This window comes from Eleutherodactylus coqui, chromosome 13 (assembly GCF_035609145.1).
Source record: "Eleutherodactylus coqui strain aEleCoq1 chromosome 13, aEleCoq1.hap1, whole genome shotgun sequence".
In the NCBI taxonomy this organism is placed as follows: domain Eukaryota; kingdom Metazoa; phylum Chordata; class Amphibia; order Anura; family Eleutherodactylidae; genus Eleutherodactylus; species Eleutherodactylus coqui.
This window is the reverse complement of record NC_089849.1, coordinates 102,504,454-102,520,873: the sequence shown is the minus strand read 5'-3', so window position 1 is coordinate 102,520,873 and position 16,420 is coordinate 102,504,454. Positions and strand designations below refer to the sequence as shown.

Sequence of the window (16,420 nt, the reverse complement as noted above, 5' to 3'; positions counted from 1 at the left end):
GTACATCTAGTCGAGTACATGGTAGTTGTATATCTCTCCATGTATACAAAAGTGCAGTAAGTAGTACTATACAAACAGAAGACCAGTATATAGTCCTGTGCATCCATGCACACACATGGAAATAGTGCAGTAAGTGGTACTATGCATACAGAAGGCTAGTATATAGTCCTGTGCCTCCATTGATGAAAAAGGAAATAGTGCAGTAAGTGGTAGTATACATACAGAAGACCAGTAAATAGTCCTGTGTATCCATGCACACATACGGAATTAGTGCAGTAAGTGGTAGTATACATACAGAAGACCAGTAAATAGTCCTGTGTATCCATGCACACATACGGAAATAGTGCAGTAAGTGGTAGTATACACACAGAAGGCTAGTATATAGTCCTGTGCATCCATCGATACATGCAGAAATAGTGCAGTAAGTGCTACTATACATACAGAAGGCTACTATATAGTCCTGTGCATCCATCGATACATACAGAAATAGGGCAGTAAGTGGTAGTATACATACAGCAGACCAGTATATATATAGTCCTGTGCCTCCATCAATACGTATGCAAATAGTGCAGTAAGTGGTACTATACATACAGAAGACCAGTATATAGTCCTGTGCCTCCATCGATACGTACGGAAATAGTGCAGTAAGAGGTACTATACATACAGAAGACCAGTATATAGTAATGTGCCTCCATCAATACGTATGGAAATAGTGCAGTAAGTGGTACTATACATACAGCAGAACAGTATATAGTACTGTGCCTCCATCGATACATATGGAAATAGTGCAGTAAGTGATACTATACATACAGAAGACCAGTATATAGTCCTATGCATACATTCATACATACAGAAAAAGAGAGGTAAGCAGTACTGTATATCATTCTGAAATATCCCACACATAGAGCAGACATTCCTAATATGAAGGGTTAAGATGTCACGATTTCTGCTCTAGACATGATGATGTCCTCCGCCTGGATCATTTTGTGAATGGTTTGTTCGTATATTTTCTGCCTGACATTCCAGAACAGCTGAATGAGGCGGCGAACCCTGGTGCATTTTTTCATTCAGTTGCAGTGCCGCACGTAGACGCCCCCACCGCCCCTGCACCAAGCTGGGCGCAGCACTCACAGAACATAAGCAGTAATTAGCGGCCCTTGTTATATGAATGGCGTTAACCCTTATTTCTTCAGATGTGACAAGGCTGCAACATCATACAGGCATTATCAGATTCAACTCAAGACGTAACGCAGTGTCACAAGCGTATATGTATGCGCAAAACGCAGAGAATAAACCCCATTGATATCAATTGGTCTGTTCATATTTCCTTTTTTTGCATGTGCGGAAAAATAAAGCAGCATGCTCTGCTTTTGTGTGCATTTGCGCACCAAATGTCCCCATAGAAGTCTATAGGGTGTGTACAATAAGCCAGGCAATGTGCAATATGCTTCGCAATTCCAATGGAAGAACAACATACCTGGAACTCATTAGGCTAAATAGCTATTTAAATCGGGGCATGGTTGTGTCCCATGCACAAAAAAACATGCCTTGTGACCTCAAAAATCTGTAAAATACGCCAATATGATCGGGGCATGGTTGTGTCCCATGCACAAAAAAACATACCTTGTGACCTCAAAAAAACTGTAAAATACGCCAATATGCGAGCAAAAATAATTCTTATTCTTAGGGCAAATATGTTGCACTGAGCGGAGTGCACTTGGACATACGCCCATGTGAAGTCGCCCTTAGTCCGGATTCACACAACCGCAATTGCGCGTATATCTATGTACGCAATGCGCAGTGAGTAGAACCCAGTGATTTCAATGGGTTAGTTCACAAGCACGTATTTTGGCACGCAAAAGTAGCGTTTTCTATTTACCTGCACAATTGTACATATAAAACTAATTAGGCTGATTACAATGTACGGGACCGTGGCTGCGGGTATTTTGTACGCACAAATGTGCAAGAAAAAAACGCATTTACTCACACCTGATCCTGTGGACAGGGGAAAACTTGTTATGCTGGTAAGACCCTATTAGTCTCTCTCCAACCTGCAATGGCTGATAGTGGGGGACAAAGAGACTGCATTCAGCTACAGAGCAAACGGACAATAAACACTAGAACTCTACTGTACCTTTAAATGCCTGTCAAGGTGCAAAATAAGCTGAAGCTACGCTTACGTAGGACGACTATCTGTCCTGTCCCTTCACACAGAGAATGGAGGCATGGCGCGCCAAAGATCTCTTCCAGCCGCCGTCTCCATTCTCAGCAATCAGGCAGTACTTCAGCAATGAGCGACTGCCTGTTCACCCAAGCCGACAGGCGCTCATTTTTAAGGTAAGCTAAAAACCAAGCGACTTGGAGAATCGCTCAATGCCTTGTCAGTGGCCGCGCGTTTACGGGATAACCATCACTTGAAACTGCTGTTTCCAGGAATTATTTGGGCGATAATCGCCATATATAAAGGAACCTTGAGAGAACAATGTGTCACAGTACGAGACGCTTCTCCGGAGTCGAGCGCAGATATCAGCAGCTACTAATAAACTGAGTTAGTTCACAAAATATATGTCTTTCCGAAAAGCAGAAGACGGGACCAGAATACAGATACCGGTTGTGGGAAGGATGAAACTGTGACAGTAACATAGTCAGTGATTACAGTATCAGAGCGAAAGGAGCATTTATTGTGGAGAACTGATCCTTGTAGGGAGGCTCTAGTACCCTGTTGGACCACTTCTAGCTGGGATACAAGATGTGATGCGGGCGGGCATGGAGGCTCTAGTACCCTGTTGGACCACCTCCAGCTTGGATACAAGATTTGATGTGGGCGGGCATGGAGGCTCTAGTACCCTGTTGTACCGCCTCTAGCTAGGATACAAGCTGTGATGCGGGCGGGCATGGAGGCTCTAGTACCCTGTTGGACCACCTCCAGCTTGGATACAAGATTTGATGTGGGCGGGCATGGAGGCTCTAGTACCCTGTTGGACCACCTCCAGCTTGGATACAAGATTTGATGTGGGCGGGCATGGAGGCTCTAGTACCCTGTTGTACCGCCTCTAGCTTGGATACAAGCTGTGATGCGGGCGGGCATGGAGGCTCTAGTACCCTGTTGTACCACCTCTAGCTTGGATACAAGATGTGATGCAGGCGGGCATGGAGGCTCTAGTACCCTGTTGTACCACTTCCAGCTTGGATACAAGATGTGATACGGGTGGGCATGGAGGTTCTAGTACCCTGCTGTACCACCTCAAGCTTGGATACAAGATGTGTATGGGTGGGCATGGAGGTCCTAGTACCCTGTTGCACCACTTCTAGCTTGGATACAAGATGTGATACGGGCGGGCATGGAGGCTCTAGTACCCTGTTGGACCACCGCTAGCTTGGATACAAGATATGATTCGGGCGGGCATAGAGGCTCTAGTACCCTGTTGCACCGCCTCTAGCTTGGATACAAGATGTGATATGGGCGGGCATAGAGGCTCTAGCACCCTGCTGTACTGCTTCTAGCTTGAATACAAGATGTGATACGGGTGGGCATGGAGGTTCTAGTACCCTGTTGTACCACCTCAAGCTTGGATACAAGATGCGATGCAGGCAGGCATGGAGACTCCAGTACCCTGTTGTAGCGCCTCTAGCTTGGATACAAGATGTGACACTGACAGGCATGGAGGCTCTAGTACCCTGCTGTATCGCTTCTAGCTTAAATACAAGATGTGATATGGGTGGGCATGGAGGTCCTAGTACCCTGTTGTACCACCTCTAGCTTGGATACAAGATGTGACATGGGCGGGCATAGAGGCTCTAGTACTCTGCTGTACCGCTTCTAGCTTGGATAAAAGATGTAATAGGGTGGGCATGGAGGTTCTAGTTCCACCTCTAGCTTGGATACAAGATGTGATACATGCAGGCATGGAGACTCTAGTACCCTGTTGTACCACCTCTAGCTTAGATACAAGATGTGATACAGGTTGGCATGCCAGGTCAGGCAGGCATGGAGACTCTAGTACCCTGTTGCACTACCTCTAGATTGGATACAAGATTCAATATGGGTGGGCATGGAGGTTCTAGTACTCTGTTGTATCACCTCTAGCTTGGATACAAGATCTGATATGGGTAGGCATGGAGGTCCTAGTACCCTGTTGCACCGCCTCTAGCTTGGATACAAGATGTGATAGGGGCAGGCATGGAGGCTCTAGTACCCTGTTGTACCACCTCTAGCTTGGATACAAGATGTGATACAGGTCGGCATGCCAGGTCTAGTACCCTGTTGTACCGCCTCTAGCTTGGATACAAGATGTGATACAGGCAGGCATGGAGGCTCTAGTACCCTGTTGCACCACCTTTAGATTGGATACAAGATCCAATAAGGGTGGGCATGGAGGCTCTAGTACCCTGTTGTACCGTCTTTAGCTTTGATGCAAGATGTGACACGGACAGGCATTGAGGCTCTAGTACCCTGTTGTACCGCCTCTTGCTTGGATACAAGATGTGATACAGGCTGGCATGGAGACTCCAGTACCCTGCTGTACCGCTTCTAGCTTGGATACAAGATGCGATATAGGCAGGCATGGAGACTCCAGTACCCTGCTGTACCGCTTCTAGCTTGGATACAAGATGTAATACAGGTGGGCATGGAGGTTCTAGTACCCTGTTGTACCACCTCTAACTTGAATACAAGATGCAATACAGGCAGGCATGGAGACTCCAGTACCCTGTTGTACTGCCTCTAGCTTGGATTTAAGATGTGATACAGGTCGGCATTCCAGGTCTAGTACCCTGTTGTACCACCTCTAGCTTGGATACAAGATGTGACACGGGCAGGCATGGAGACTCTAGTACCCTGTTGTACTGCCTCTAGCTTGGATACAAGATGTGATACGAGTGACCATGGAGGTTCCAGTACCCTGTTGTACCATCTCTAGCTTAGATACAAGATGTGATACAGGCAGGCATGGAGACTCTAGTACCCTAATGCACTACCACTAGATTGGATACAAGATCCGATATGGGTGGGCATGGAGGTTCTAGTACCCTGGTGTACCATCTCTAGCTTAGATACAAGATGTGATACAGGCAGGCATGGAGACTCTAGTACCCTGTTGTACGACCTCTAGCTTGGATACAAGATGTGATAGGGGTTATTATATTATATTATACCCAGTGATGTCAGTATAAGGAAGGGGGGGGGGGCTGTGACAACCCCTCAGACATGATATAGGGGCTGGTTGTCAGTAATAGATGGGATACTGTCACTATAGTATAAGGTGTGTGGATGTCATGTCTGATCAGTGTAATTATATTATATTATACCCTGTGATGTCAGTATAAGGGGGGGGGCTGTGACAACCCCTCAGACATGATATAGGGGCTGGTTGTCAGTAATAGATGAGATACTGTCACTATACTATAAGGTGTGTGGATGTCATGTCTGATCAGTGTAATTATATTATACCCAGTGATGTCAGTATAAGGGGGGGGGGGCTGTGACAACCCTTCATACATGATATAGGGGCTGGTTGTCAGTAATAGATGGGATACTGTCACTATAGTATAAGGTGTGTGGATGTCATGTCTGATCAGTGTAATTATATTATATCAGTGATGTCCGTATAAGGGGGGGGGGGGGGCTGTGACAACCCTTCATACATGATATAGGGGGCTGGTTGTCAGTAATAGATGGGATACTGTCACTATAGTATAAGGTGTGTGGATGTCATGTCTGATCAGTGTAATTATATTATATTATACCCAGTGATGTCAGTATAAGGGGGGGGGGGGGCTGTGACAACCCCTCAGACATGATATAGGGGGCTGGTTCTCAGTAATAGATGGGATACTGTCACTATAGTATAAGGTGTGTGGATGTCATGTCTGATCAGTGTAATTATATTATACCCAGTGATATCAGTATAAGGAGGGGGGGGGCTGTGACAACCCCTCAGACATGATATAGGGGCTGGTTGTCAGTAATACATGGGATACTGTCACTATAGTATAAGGTGTGTGGATGTCATGTCTGATCAGTGTAATTATATTATATTATACCAGTGATGTCAGTATAAGGGGGGGGGGGGCTGTGACAACCCCTCAGACATGATATAGGGGCTGGTTGTCAGTAATAGATGGGATACTGTCATTATAGTATAAGGTGTGTGGATGTCATGTCTGATCAGTGTAATTATATTATATTATACCAGTGATGTCAGTATAAGGGGGGGGGGGGGCTGTGACAACCCCTCAGACATGATATAGGGGCTGGTTGTCAGTAATAGATGGGATACTGTCATTATAGTATAAGGTGTGTGGATGAGGAGGCTGGTTGTCAGTAGTAATAGATGGGATACTGTCACTATAGCATAAGGTGTGTGGATGTCATGTCTGATCAGTGTAATTATATTATATTATACTCAGTAATGTCAGTATAAGGAGGGGGGGCTGTGACAACCCCTCAGACATGATATAGGGGCTGGTTGTCAGTAATAGATGGGATACTGTCACTATAGTATAAGGTGTGTGGATGTCATATCTGATCAGTGTAATTATATTATACCCAGTGATGTCAGTATAAGGGGGGGGGGGCTGTGACAACCCCTCAGACATGATATAGGGGTCTGGTTGTCAGTAATAGATGGGATACTCTCACTATAGTATAAGGTGTGTGGATGTCATGTCTGATCAGTGTAATTATATTATACCCAGTGATGTCAGTATAAGGGAGGGGGGCTGTGACAACCCCTCAGACATGATATAGGGGGCTGGTTGTCAGTAATAGATGGGATACTGTCACTATAGTATAAGGTGTGTGGATGTCATATCTGATCAGTGTAATTATATTATACCCAGTGATGTCAGTATAAGGGGGGGGGGGGCTGTGACAACCCCTCAGACATGATATAGGGGCTGGTTGTCAGTAATAGATGGGATACTGTCACTATAGTATAAGGTGTGTGGATGTCATGTCTGATCACTGTAATTATATTATATTATACCCAGTGATGTCAGTATAAGGGGGGGGGGGGCTGTGACAACCCCTCAGACATGATATAGGGGCTGGTTGTCAGTAATAGATGAGATACTGTCACTATAGTATAAGGTGTGTGGATGTCATGTCTGATCAGTGTAATTATATTATATTATACCCAGTGATGTCAGTATAAGGGGGGGGGGCTGTGACAACCCCTCAGACATGATATAGGGGCTGGTTGTCAGCAGTAGTAGATTGAACAGCTGTTAGCTGTAGTATAAGGCTGGACTCACAGGGGCTTAATTGCACTTCAGCAGTACACAAACACTGCATGTTTGCACGATTGAAGTGCACTATTACTCACTCCCGTGTGCGCTAATGCAGTGCGCTTTTATGCACAGAAAAAAATAAGCACAAGATCACATTTATTTTGTGCATATATGCGCAGCGAATATGCAGGTTTTCTGCGTACTTCAAGCACATTTACAAAAGCCTCTTGATTTCAACTGGCTATTGTGGTGTGCAAATATAAAGTCACGCCGTGTATTTTTTCACAGAATCACTCCTCGCAGGAACAAATATGCTCATACAGATGAACCCATTGAAATCAATGGGTTCCATTTACTGTGTATGATGCATGCAAACTTTGCCCACGTAATACGCTGCGTAAATCCACTGGTGTGAATCTGCCTTAGGTGTGTGGATCTCATGGGTGGCTGAACAATGTATCAGGGCAGTTGTGGACTTTAGGTGGAGCTAATTAAATTCTACATAATTCCGTATTGTGGACAGAGTAATTCCTGCACCTCCTCCTGCCCCTCTTGCATTCATTATGATTTCGGTAGATTCTATTACAGTGTGTCTGGGTTCAGTGTCTATGATCATAGACCTGTAGCTGCTGCGGTGACAAGATACAGTATACGTATAGGGTGAGGTGTGAGCAGGCAGAGCGCCATCCAGTGGCCAAGACCAACAATAAGCATGACTGAATCAGCCAGAAAAATGATACAAGATGAAGCCAAGAATGTAACAACACAAGAGATACAATGTAACAACACGGGAGATACAGAAGAGCCAGAGCTCCTCTAGACCCCCAGAAAGCTCCAGGAAAGTGAGGGGCTTCCTGAGGGTCAGGGGGGGGGGGGGGGGGTGGGAGGGGGGGGGGGGGGGGTAAGTATAAACCTCAGCAGATCAGTTATAAACTGGTGATGCTTTATCACCCCCTATAACCCCTCTTTCCTTGCAATGACATTTTCGCTGCATGGTACCTGAGAGATCACAATGAAGGAGCGGAAAGGGTTACTTCCCCATCGACTCAGCACTGAAAGGGTTATTGGTAAAGGCGATTACAGGACTTGTTAGGACTCATTCACGGCAGCATATTTGCGCCACATATTATGCACACAGTTTTAGCGCGTGTAATACACACTGTTCACTTAAGCATATTTTTTTACACGATGCATGAAAAAAATACATGTTCTATTTTGGTGCCAAAAAACCCTTTAAAATCAACGGGCGTGCAGAAACACGTAGGAAACCTGCGTATTTATGCACAAAAGTCGATGCGATTTTGCACGTTTTTTTGCGTGCACAAATATACAGTGCATTTACACGTATAAAAACAAACCGGAGCGGGTGAAATACGCAGTGCATTTAAGCAGCCGAAATGCACTCACGCCTGTTCGCACGAGCCCTTATACAGAGATGGTGCATGGCACCCCCAATAATGCTTTAGCCCCCAGATCGCCCCAGCTCCCCTCTGATGCCCAGGCTATCTCCAGATGCCCCTTCCTCATAATGCCCACAGATTGCCACAACTCCCCCATGGTATCCCAGGCCCCCTTGGACACCAGGATCACAACTTCTCAGGAAGCTCCTAGAAGACCCCCAACACCACAGGCACGCATCCTATCACATGGATGGGGGGGCTGAAGGGGCTAAAAGTATCAGCTCATCAATAAAGCTCCCGAACCCCGGCACTGAACTTGTCCCTGTAGAGGAATGCGGCCGGCAGGGAAGGGGTTACCTTGGAGGAATGCATTCCCTGCAGCAATGAAGCGGTTAAGCCTCCGTTTCCTCGGCTCCGGCACTGAAGGGGTTACTACAGGGCAGCAGAAGGGTTAAGGAGCCCCCCACCTACCTCCTCCACGGTGAGCGGCATGCAGATCCTGTACTCCTTCAGCAGCATCCTGAGAGCGGGGGGGCGGCTCGGGGGGGACGGGGGTCTCCGGGGCTCACAGGGCACGCATCCTCCCCGCCTGCAGCCCGAGCAGCGGATGATGCAGCTCCTCAGTTCCTACATGAGTGCAGTGACATCAGCGGAGGAAGGATGCACAGCGCAGGCCAATGGGAGATCCTCACTCACAAGACGGAGTGGGGGCTGCAGCCCTGGAGGGGAGGGGGCGCCACTCATCTGCTGCATGCTGCTAGGGGTCAGCAGGTGTCAGGGCTGCGGAGCAGGAAAGCTGCACACCTTGTATGCTACACTGCAGCCCCATGTGCAGTCCTATATACAATACTGAAGTCCTATATACAATGCTGCACACATATGTGCAGTCCTATATATAATACTATACCTCCATATGCTGTCCTATATAGAATACTACACTCCTATGTACCATCCTTTATAGAATACTACACTCCTATGTACAGTCCTATATAGAATACTATACTTCTATGTACCATCCTATATAGAATACTACACCCCCTAAAGGGTACTATATATAATACTACACTCCTATGTACCATCCTTTGTAGAATACTACACCCCTATGTACAAAGCTATACAGAATACTATACCCTCACGTGGAGTCCTATATAGAATACTAAACCCCCATGTGCAGTCCTATATAGCATACTACACTTCTATGTACAGTACTATATAGACTACTACACTCCTATGTACAGTCCTGTATAGAATACTACACCGCATAAAGGGTCCTATAAAGAATACTATACCACCACGTACAGGCCTATATAGAATACTAAACCCCTAAAGGGTCCTATATAGCATACTACACCCCCATGTACAGTCCTATATAGAATACTACACACCTGTGTACAGTTCTATAAAGAATACTACACACCCTAAAGGGGCCTATATAGAATACTACACTCCTATGTACAGTCCTATGCAGAATACTATACCCCTATGTGCAGTCCTATATAGAATACTACACCCCATAAAGAGTCCTATATGAAATGCTACACTCCTATATACTGTCCTATATAGAATACTATACCCCTGTGTACAGTCCTATATAGAATACTACATGCTTATGTACAGTCCTATATAGAATAATACACACCAGTATACAGCTCTATATAGAGTGTATGCTCATGTGCAGTCCTATATAGAATACTATACCCCCATGTGCAGTTCTATATAGAATACCACATTCCTATCACAGTCCTATATAAAATACTACACCCCATAAAGGGTCCTATATATAATATTACACCTCCTTAATGGTCCTGTATATAATACTACACTCATATATGGAATACTACACACCCTAAAGGGTTCGTAATAGAATACTTCGCTGTTGCTCCATGTGCAGTCGTTTATATATAATACTACACTGCTATGGGCAGTCCCATATAGAATACAATACCCCCATGTCCAGTCCTAAAAAGCATACTACACCCCCCTGTGCAGTCCTGTATAGAATATTACACTCCTATGTACAGTCCTATATAGAATATTACACCCCTAAATGGTCCTATATATAATTCTACACCACCTAAAGGGTCCTATATAGAATACTACACTACTATATACCATAACCTCTCATTCCCGCCTCCAAGACTTCTCCAGAGCAGCATCTGTCCTCTGGAACGCACTACCAAAGGCTACCCGAGCAATCCATGACTCGCAGAACTGCAGGCGTGCTCTAAAAACGCACCTCTTCAGGGAGGCATACCGCATTCCCTAAACAAACCCCTCTGTACTCCGCCTGATAACATGCTCCCTGACCTACTGACTGCAATCCCTGCTAGCCATCATTAACCGCTCATGCAGTCATAACGATTCTGCCGTCACGCGGCTAAATGTCTGACCATTGTCTATGTGTATAGCATCCCTCACTCTGCACATCTCCACCTTTACCTTCTGTATCACCCCATTACTTGTAGTATGTAAGCTCGTTGGAGCAGGACCTGCACCCCTATTGTTTCCATCAATTGATTACTATGTAACCGTGGTTCTGTAATGTTTGTATTGTCTTTCTGTATTCCCCCTGTCTATGTAAGCGCTGCGGGATATGTTGGCGCTATACAAATAAAGTTTATTATTATTATTATTATCCTCCTATATAGAATACTACACCTCCATGTGCAGTCCTATAGAGAATACTAAACTCCTATGGGCAGTCCTATATAGAGTACAATACCCCCATGTGCAGTCCTAAATAGAATACTACACCCCCATGTGCAGCCCAGTATAGAATATTACACCCTTTAAGGGGGTCCTATATATAATACTACACTGCTGTGTACAGTGCTGTATAGAATACTACACACCATAAATGATCCTATATAAAATACTACACTCTTATATACGATCCTATATAGAATACTACACCCCATATGCAGTCCTATATAGAATACTACACCCCATATGCAGTCCTATATAGAATACTACACCCCATATGCAGTCCTATATAGAATACTACACACCTGTGTACAGTCTTATATAGAATACTACACCCCATAAAGGGTCCTATATAAAGTGATACACTCCTCTATACCGTCCTATATAGAATACTATACCCCCATTTACAGTCCTATATAGAATACTATACCCTCATGTACAGTCCTACATAGAATACTACACCCCATAAAGGGTCCTAAATAGAATACTACACTCCTATGTACCGTCCTATATACAATACTACACCTGCATGTGCAGTTCTGTATAGAATACCACATTCCTATGTACAGTCCCGTATAAAATACTACACCCCTCAACGGGCCTATATAGAATACTACACCTTTATGTACAGTCCTATATAGAATACTACACTTTTATGTACAGTTCTATATAGAATACTACACCCCCTAAAAGGTCCTACTACACTCTTATGTTCAGTCCTATATAGAGTATTATACCCCTAAAGTGTCCTATATAGAATACTACACTCCTATGTACCGTCCTTTATAGAATACTACACCCCCAATGTACAGTCCTGTATAGAATACTACACTCCTATGTACAGTCCCATATAGAATACTACACAGCTAAAGGGTCCTGTGTAGAATACTACACCCCCTAAACGGTTCCATATAGAACATTACACTTCTATATACAATATTACATCCCCTAAAGGGTACTATAAAGAATACTACACTCCCATCTAGGGCTCTATATATCATATTATACCCCCATGTGCAGTCCTATATAGAATACTACACCCCCCGTGAAGGGTCCTATATAGAGTAGTACACCCTTACGTAAGATCTGGCATATCGCACTACATCCCATGTACCCCATGTATAGACCTGTATATAATACTACATCCCCATGTACAGTCCTATATAGAATACTACACCTCTATGTGCTGTCCAATATAGAATACTACACCCCCCAAAGGGTCCCATATAGATAACTACACCCCATGTGTAGTCCTATATAGAATACTACACCCCCTAAAGGGTCCTGTATAGAATATTACACTCATAGATAGAATACTACACCCCCTAAAGGGTCCTATATAGAATTCTACACCCCCTAAAGGGTCCAATATAGAATACTACACTATGTACCATCCTATATATAATACTACACCTCCATGTGCAGTCCTATATAGAATACTACAAATATGTCACAGAAGGGAAAATATAAAAACAATCACAGAAAATGATCATACTGACTAAGGCTTCTTTCACATGAGCGCATATTGGCCGGCCATTTTCACAGCTGGCCAATATGCGCTGTGATCTGATGCATTGGATTCCAATGCATCAGATCACATGGGCGTATTTGTGAGACGTAAAAATGCCTGGCCGGCCAATATAGCACCGGGCGTTTTTACGTTGCGCCCAAAACATAGTTTTGGAACTATGTTTGTGCCGGAATACATCGGGCCTCTGCATGGGCTCCTATGGGAGCCCATGGCAGTGGCCGCAGGTGGGCTCCGCACCCGTCTCACCTCCTCGCATTGCACATACGAAGCGGGGAGGAAGATAGGTAAGCCTGCGATGGGGAAGGAGGGGAAATGGGCGATGGCCGCGAAAACGTCCGGCTGATATGTGCTCATGTGAAAGAAGCCAAAAGAGTACATATAGCTGCATCCTCTCACCATGCAGGTAGTAGACTACCAAATGAGGGAGCTAATTGCACCTGTGAGGGACACCGATCAGACAGCCGCTCTCACTGCCTCTTAATAAAGATATCCGGCTGATCTAAATTAAGTCCACAGATAAACAAACAACGTTTCGGCCACCCATGTGGGCTGGGGCCTGTTTATTATAGTTCAGTACGCGTTATGATAGTTTGACTAGATATAGCCCGGAGGGAGTAACCCAATAGAGTGATAGGTCTCTATACTAACGCACAGAAAAAACCCTAGATATTGTTGATATCGCAATGACGCCATTCTTGTATCAGGTTGTTATGGCAACCGGACACTGCAGTAGCTTATGGTGAATATCTCGCGAGAGTAGCAGACTCCCGGGCAGGCGCACTGAGGAGGTCAGGTGAGACATGGACATCACCATGATGCGGAAGTCTCGCGATAGTTCCTGGTATGGCGCATGCGCGTTACAGCCAGCATGCTGCCAAGATGGCGTGACCCGAGTGAGCAATGCCCTAAGTGATTGGATCGTGCGGATCACTACCCGGCACACCTACCTTACACAGCTGATGATCAGGTGGGTTTTTAACTTAATTTATGTGGGTGTACAGACACGATTTAAGGTTGCATGTTAGTGTATGTGTTGAACTTGACAAAGGCTACATGGGTAGCCGAAACGTTGTTTGTTTATCTGTGGACTTAATAAAGATATCCCGCTGATATGGATTGACGTCCTGCACCTTTTTGCTGCTCAGACCAATAATCATTTTTGGACTTATTACGTTTGATCCGGGGTCTGGATCTAGGTCTGAGCATGCAATCATTTAAATCTTCCCTGAGGTGGTTGTGGTGAGTGCTGCTGATACGCTCTATTACATTACCAGCCTCTTAATATAGCTGCTTGATGTATACTCCTATGTGCAGTCCTATATCAAATACTACACCCCCGAAAGGGTCCTGTATAGAATGTTACACTCATATATAGAATACTACACCCCCTAAAGGGTCCTATATAGAATACTACACTCCTATGTACCGTCCTATATAGAATAATACACCACCATGTGCAGTCCTATATATAATACCACAATCCTATGTAAGTCCTATATAGGATACTACACCCCCTGAAGGGTCAAATATAAAATACTACACTACTATGTACCAATATATATAATACTACACCTCCATGTGCAGTCCTATATAGACTACTACACTTCTATGGGCAGTCCTATATAGAATACTACAGTCCTATGTACAGCTCTTTATAGAATACTACACCCTATAAAGGGCCCTATATAGAATACTACAGTCCTATGTTCCGTCTTATATAGAATACTACTCATGTGCACACCTATATAGAATACTACACTCCTATGTACAGTACTATATAGAATACTACACTTCCTAAAGGGTCCTATATAGAATACTACACTCCTATGTACCATCCTCTATAGAATACTATACCACTATGTGCAGTCCTATATAGAATACTATAACCCCATGTAAGTCCTATATAGAAAACTACACTCCCACGTGCAGTCCTAAATAGAATACTGCACTCCCATGTACTGTCCTATATAGAATACTAGACCCCCATGTGCAGTCCTATATAGAATACTACACTCCTATGGGCAGTCCTATATGGAATACTATAACCCCATGTACAATCCTATGTAGAAAACTACACCCCCATGTGCAGTCCCATATAGAACTTTACACTCCTATATACAATATTACACCCCCTAAAGGGTATGATAAAGAATACTACACCCCCATTTAGGGTTCTACATATCATATTATACCCCCATGTGCAGTCCTATATAGAATACTATAGTCCTATATAGAGTACTACACCCCATGTAGGGTCCTATATAGAATACTACACCCCCATGTGCAGTCCTATATAGAATATTACACTCCTCTGTACAGTCCTATATAGAATAGTACACCCTAAAAGGTCTTATATAGAATACTACACTCCTATGTGCAGTTCTATATAGAATACTACACCCCCTAAAGGGTACTGTATAGATAACTACACCCCATGTGTAGTCCTATGTAGAATACTACACTCCTATGTACAGTCCTATATATAATACTACACCCTCTAAAGGGTCCTGTATGGAATACTACACCCCCCAAAGAGTCCTATATAGAATGCTACACTTCTATATACAATATTACACTCCCCTAAAGGGTACTATAAAGAATACTACACCCCCATCAAGGGTCCTGCAAATCATATTACACTCTCATGTGCAGTTTTATATGAATTACTACACCCCCATGTAGCGTCCTGCATATCATATTACACCTTCATATACAGTCCTATATAGTATACCACACTCCCGTGAAGGGTCCTATATAGAATAGTACATGCCCATGTAAGATCCTGCATATCGCACCTATGTACGGTCCTGTATAGAATACTACATCCTCATGTAGGGTCCCGAATATCGCTGTACCCTCATGTAAAGTTCTATACAGAATATTACTCCCCTATGCACGGACCTGTACTGGTTACTACAAGAGCATGTAGGGTCCTGCATAGCATAGTACATTCCTGAGTACCATACTATATAGAATACAACACCTCCATGTACAGTCCTATATAGAGTACTACACCTTGATGTATATTCCTGTATTGGTTACTACACCCCTGTATTGGTAACTACACCCCCAAAAAGGGTCCTGCATATCGTACTTCACCTCCATGTAGTCCTATATTAAATATGAAACACCATGAGGCACAGTCCTACATAGAATGCTACACCCCATGTTGGATCCTAAATATCATTACACCCCTATGTGCAGTCCTCTATAGTATACTACATCCCCATTTAGGGTCCTGCACCCCCATGTACAGTCTTATATAAATTGCTACACCACAATGTAGGGTCCTGCCTATCACACTGCACCCCTATATACAGTCCTGTGTAAAATACTACTCCATGTAGGATCCTGCATATCACTGCACCTCTATGTACAGTTCTAAAAAGAATATTACACCCCCGTGTGGAATCCTGATATCACAATACATCCTCATGTACAGTCCTGTATAGAGTACAACACCCCCATGTAAGTTTTATATAGAATACTACACCCCCATGTAGGATACTGCATATCACGCTGAACCCACATGTACAGTTGTAGATAAAATACTACA

At 44.2% G+C, this 16,420-nt stretch overlaps 1 protein-coding gene across 1 annotated transcript in view; it reads right to left on the bottom strand.

The window, feature by feature from the left end:
* Positions 1-9,233, bottom strand: part of PITPNC1 (phosphatidylinositol transfer protein cytoplasmic 1) — a 119,275-nt gene extending 110,042 nt beyond the window's left edge. Inside the window, exon 1 of the mRNA XM_066586174.1 lies at positions 9,102-9,233. Coding sequence (XP_066442271.1) covers positions 9,102-9,149 — 48 coding nt within the window. The 5' untranslated portion in view covers positions 9,150-9,233. The remainder of the gene's footprint in view (positions 1-9,101) is intronic.
* Positions 9,234-16,420: the final 7,187 nt, after the last annotated feature.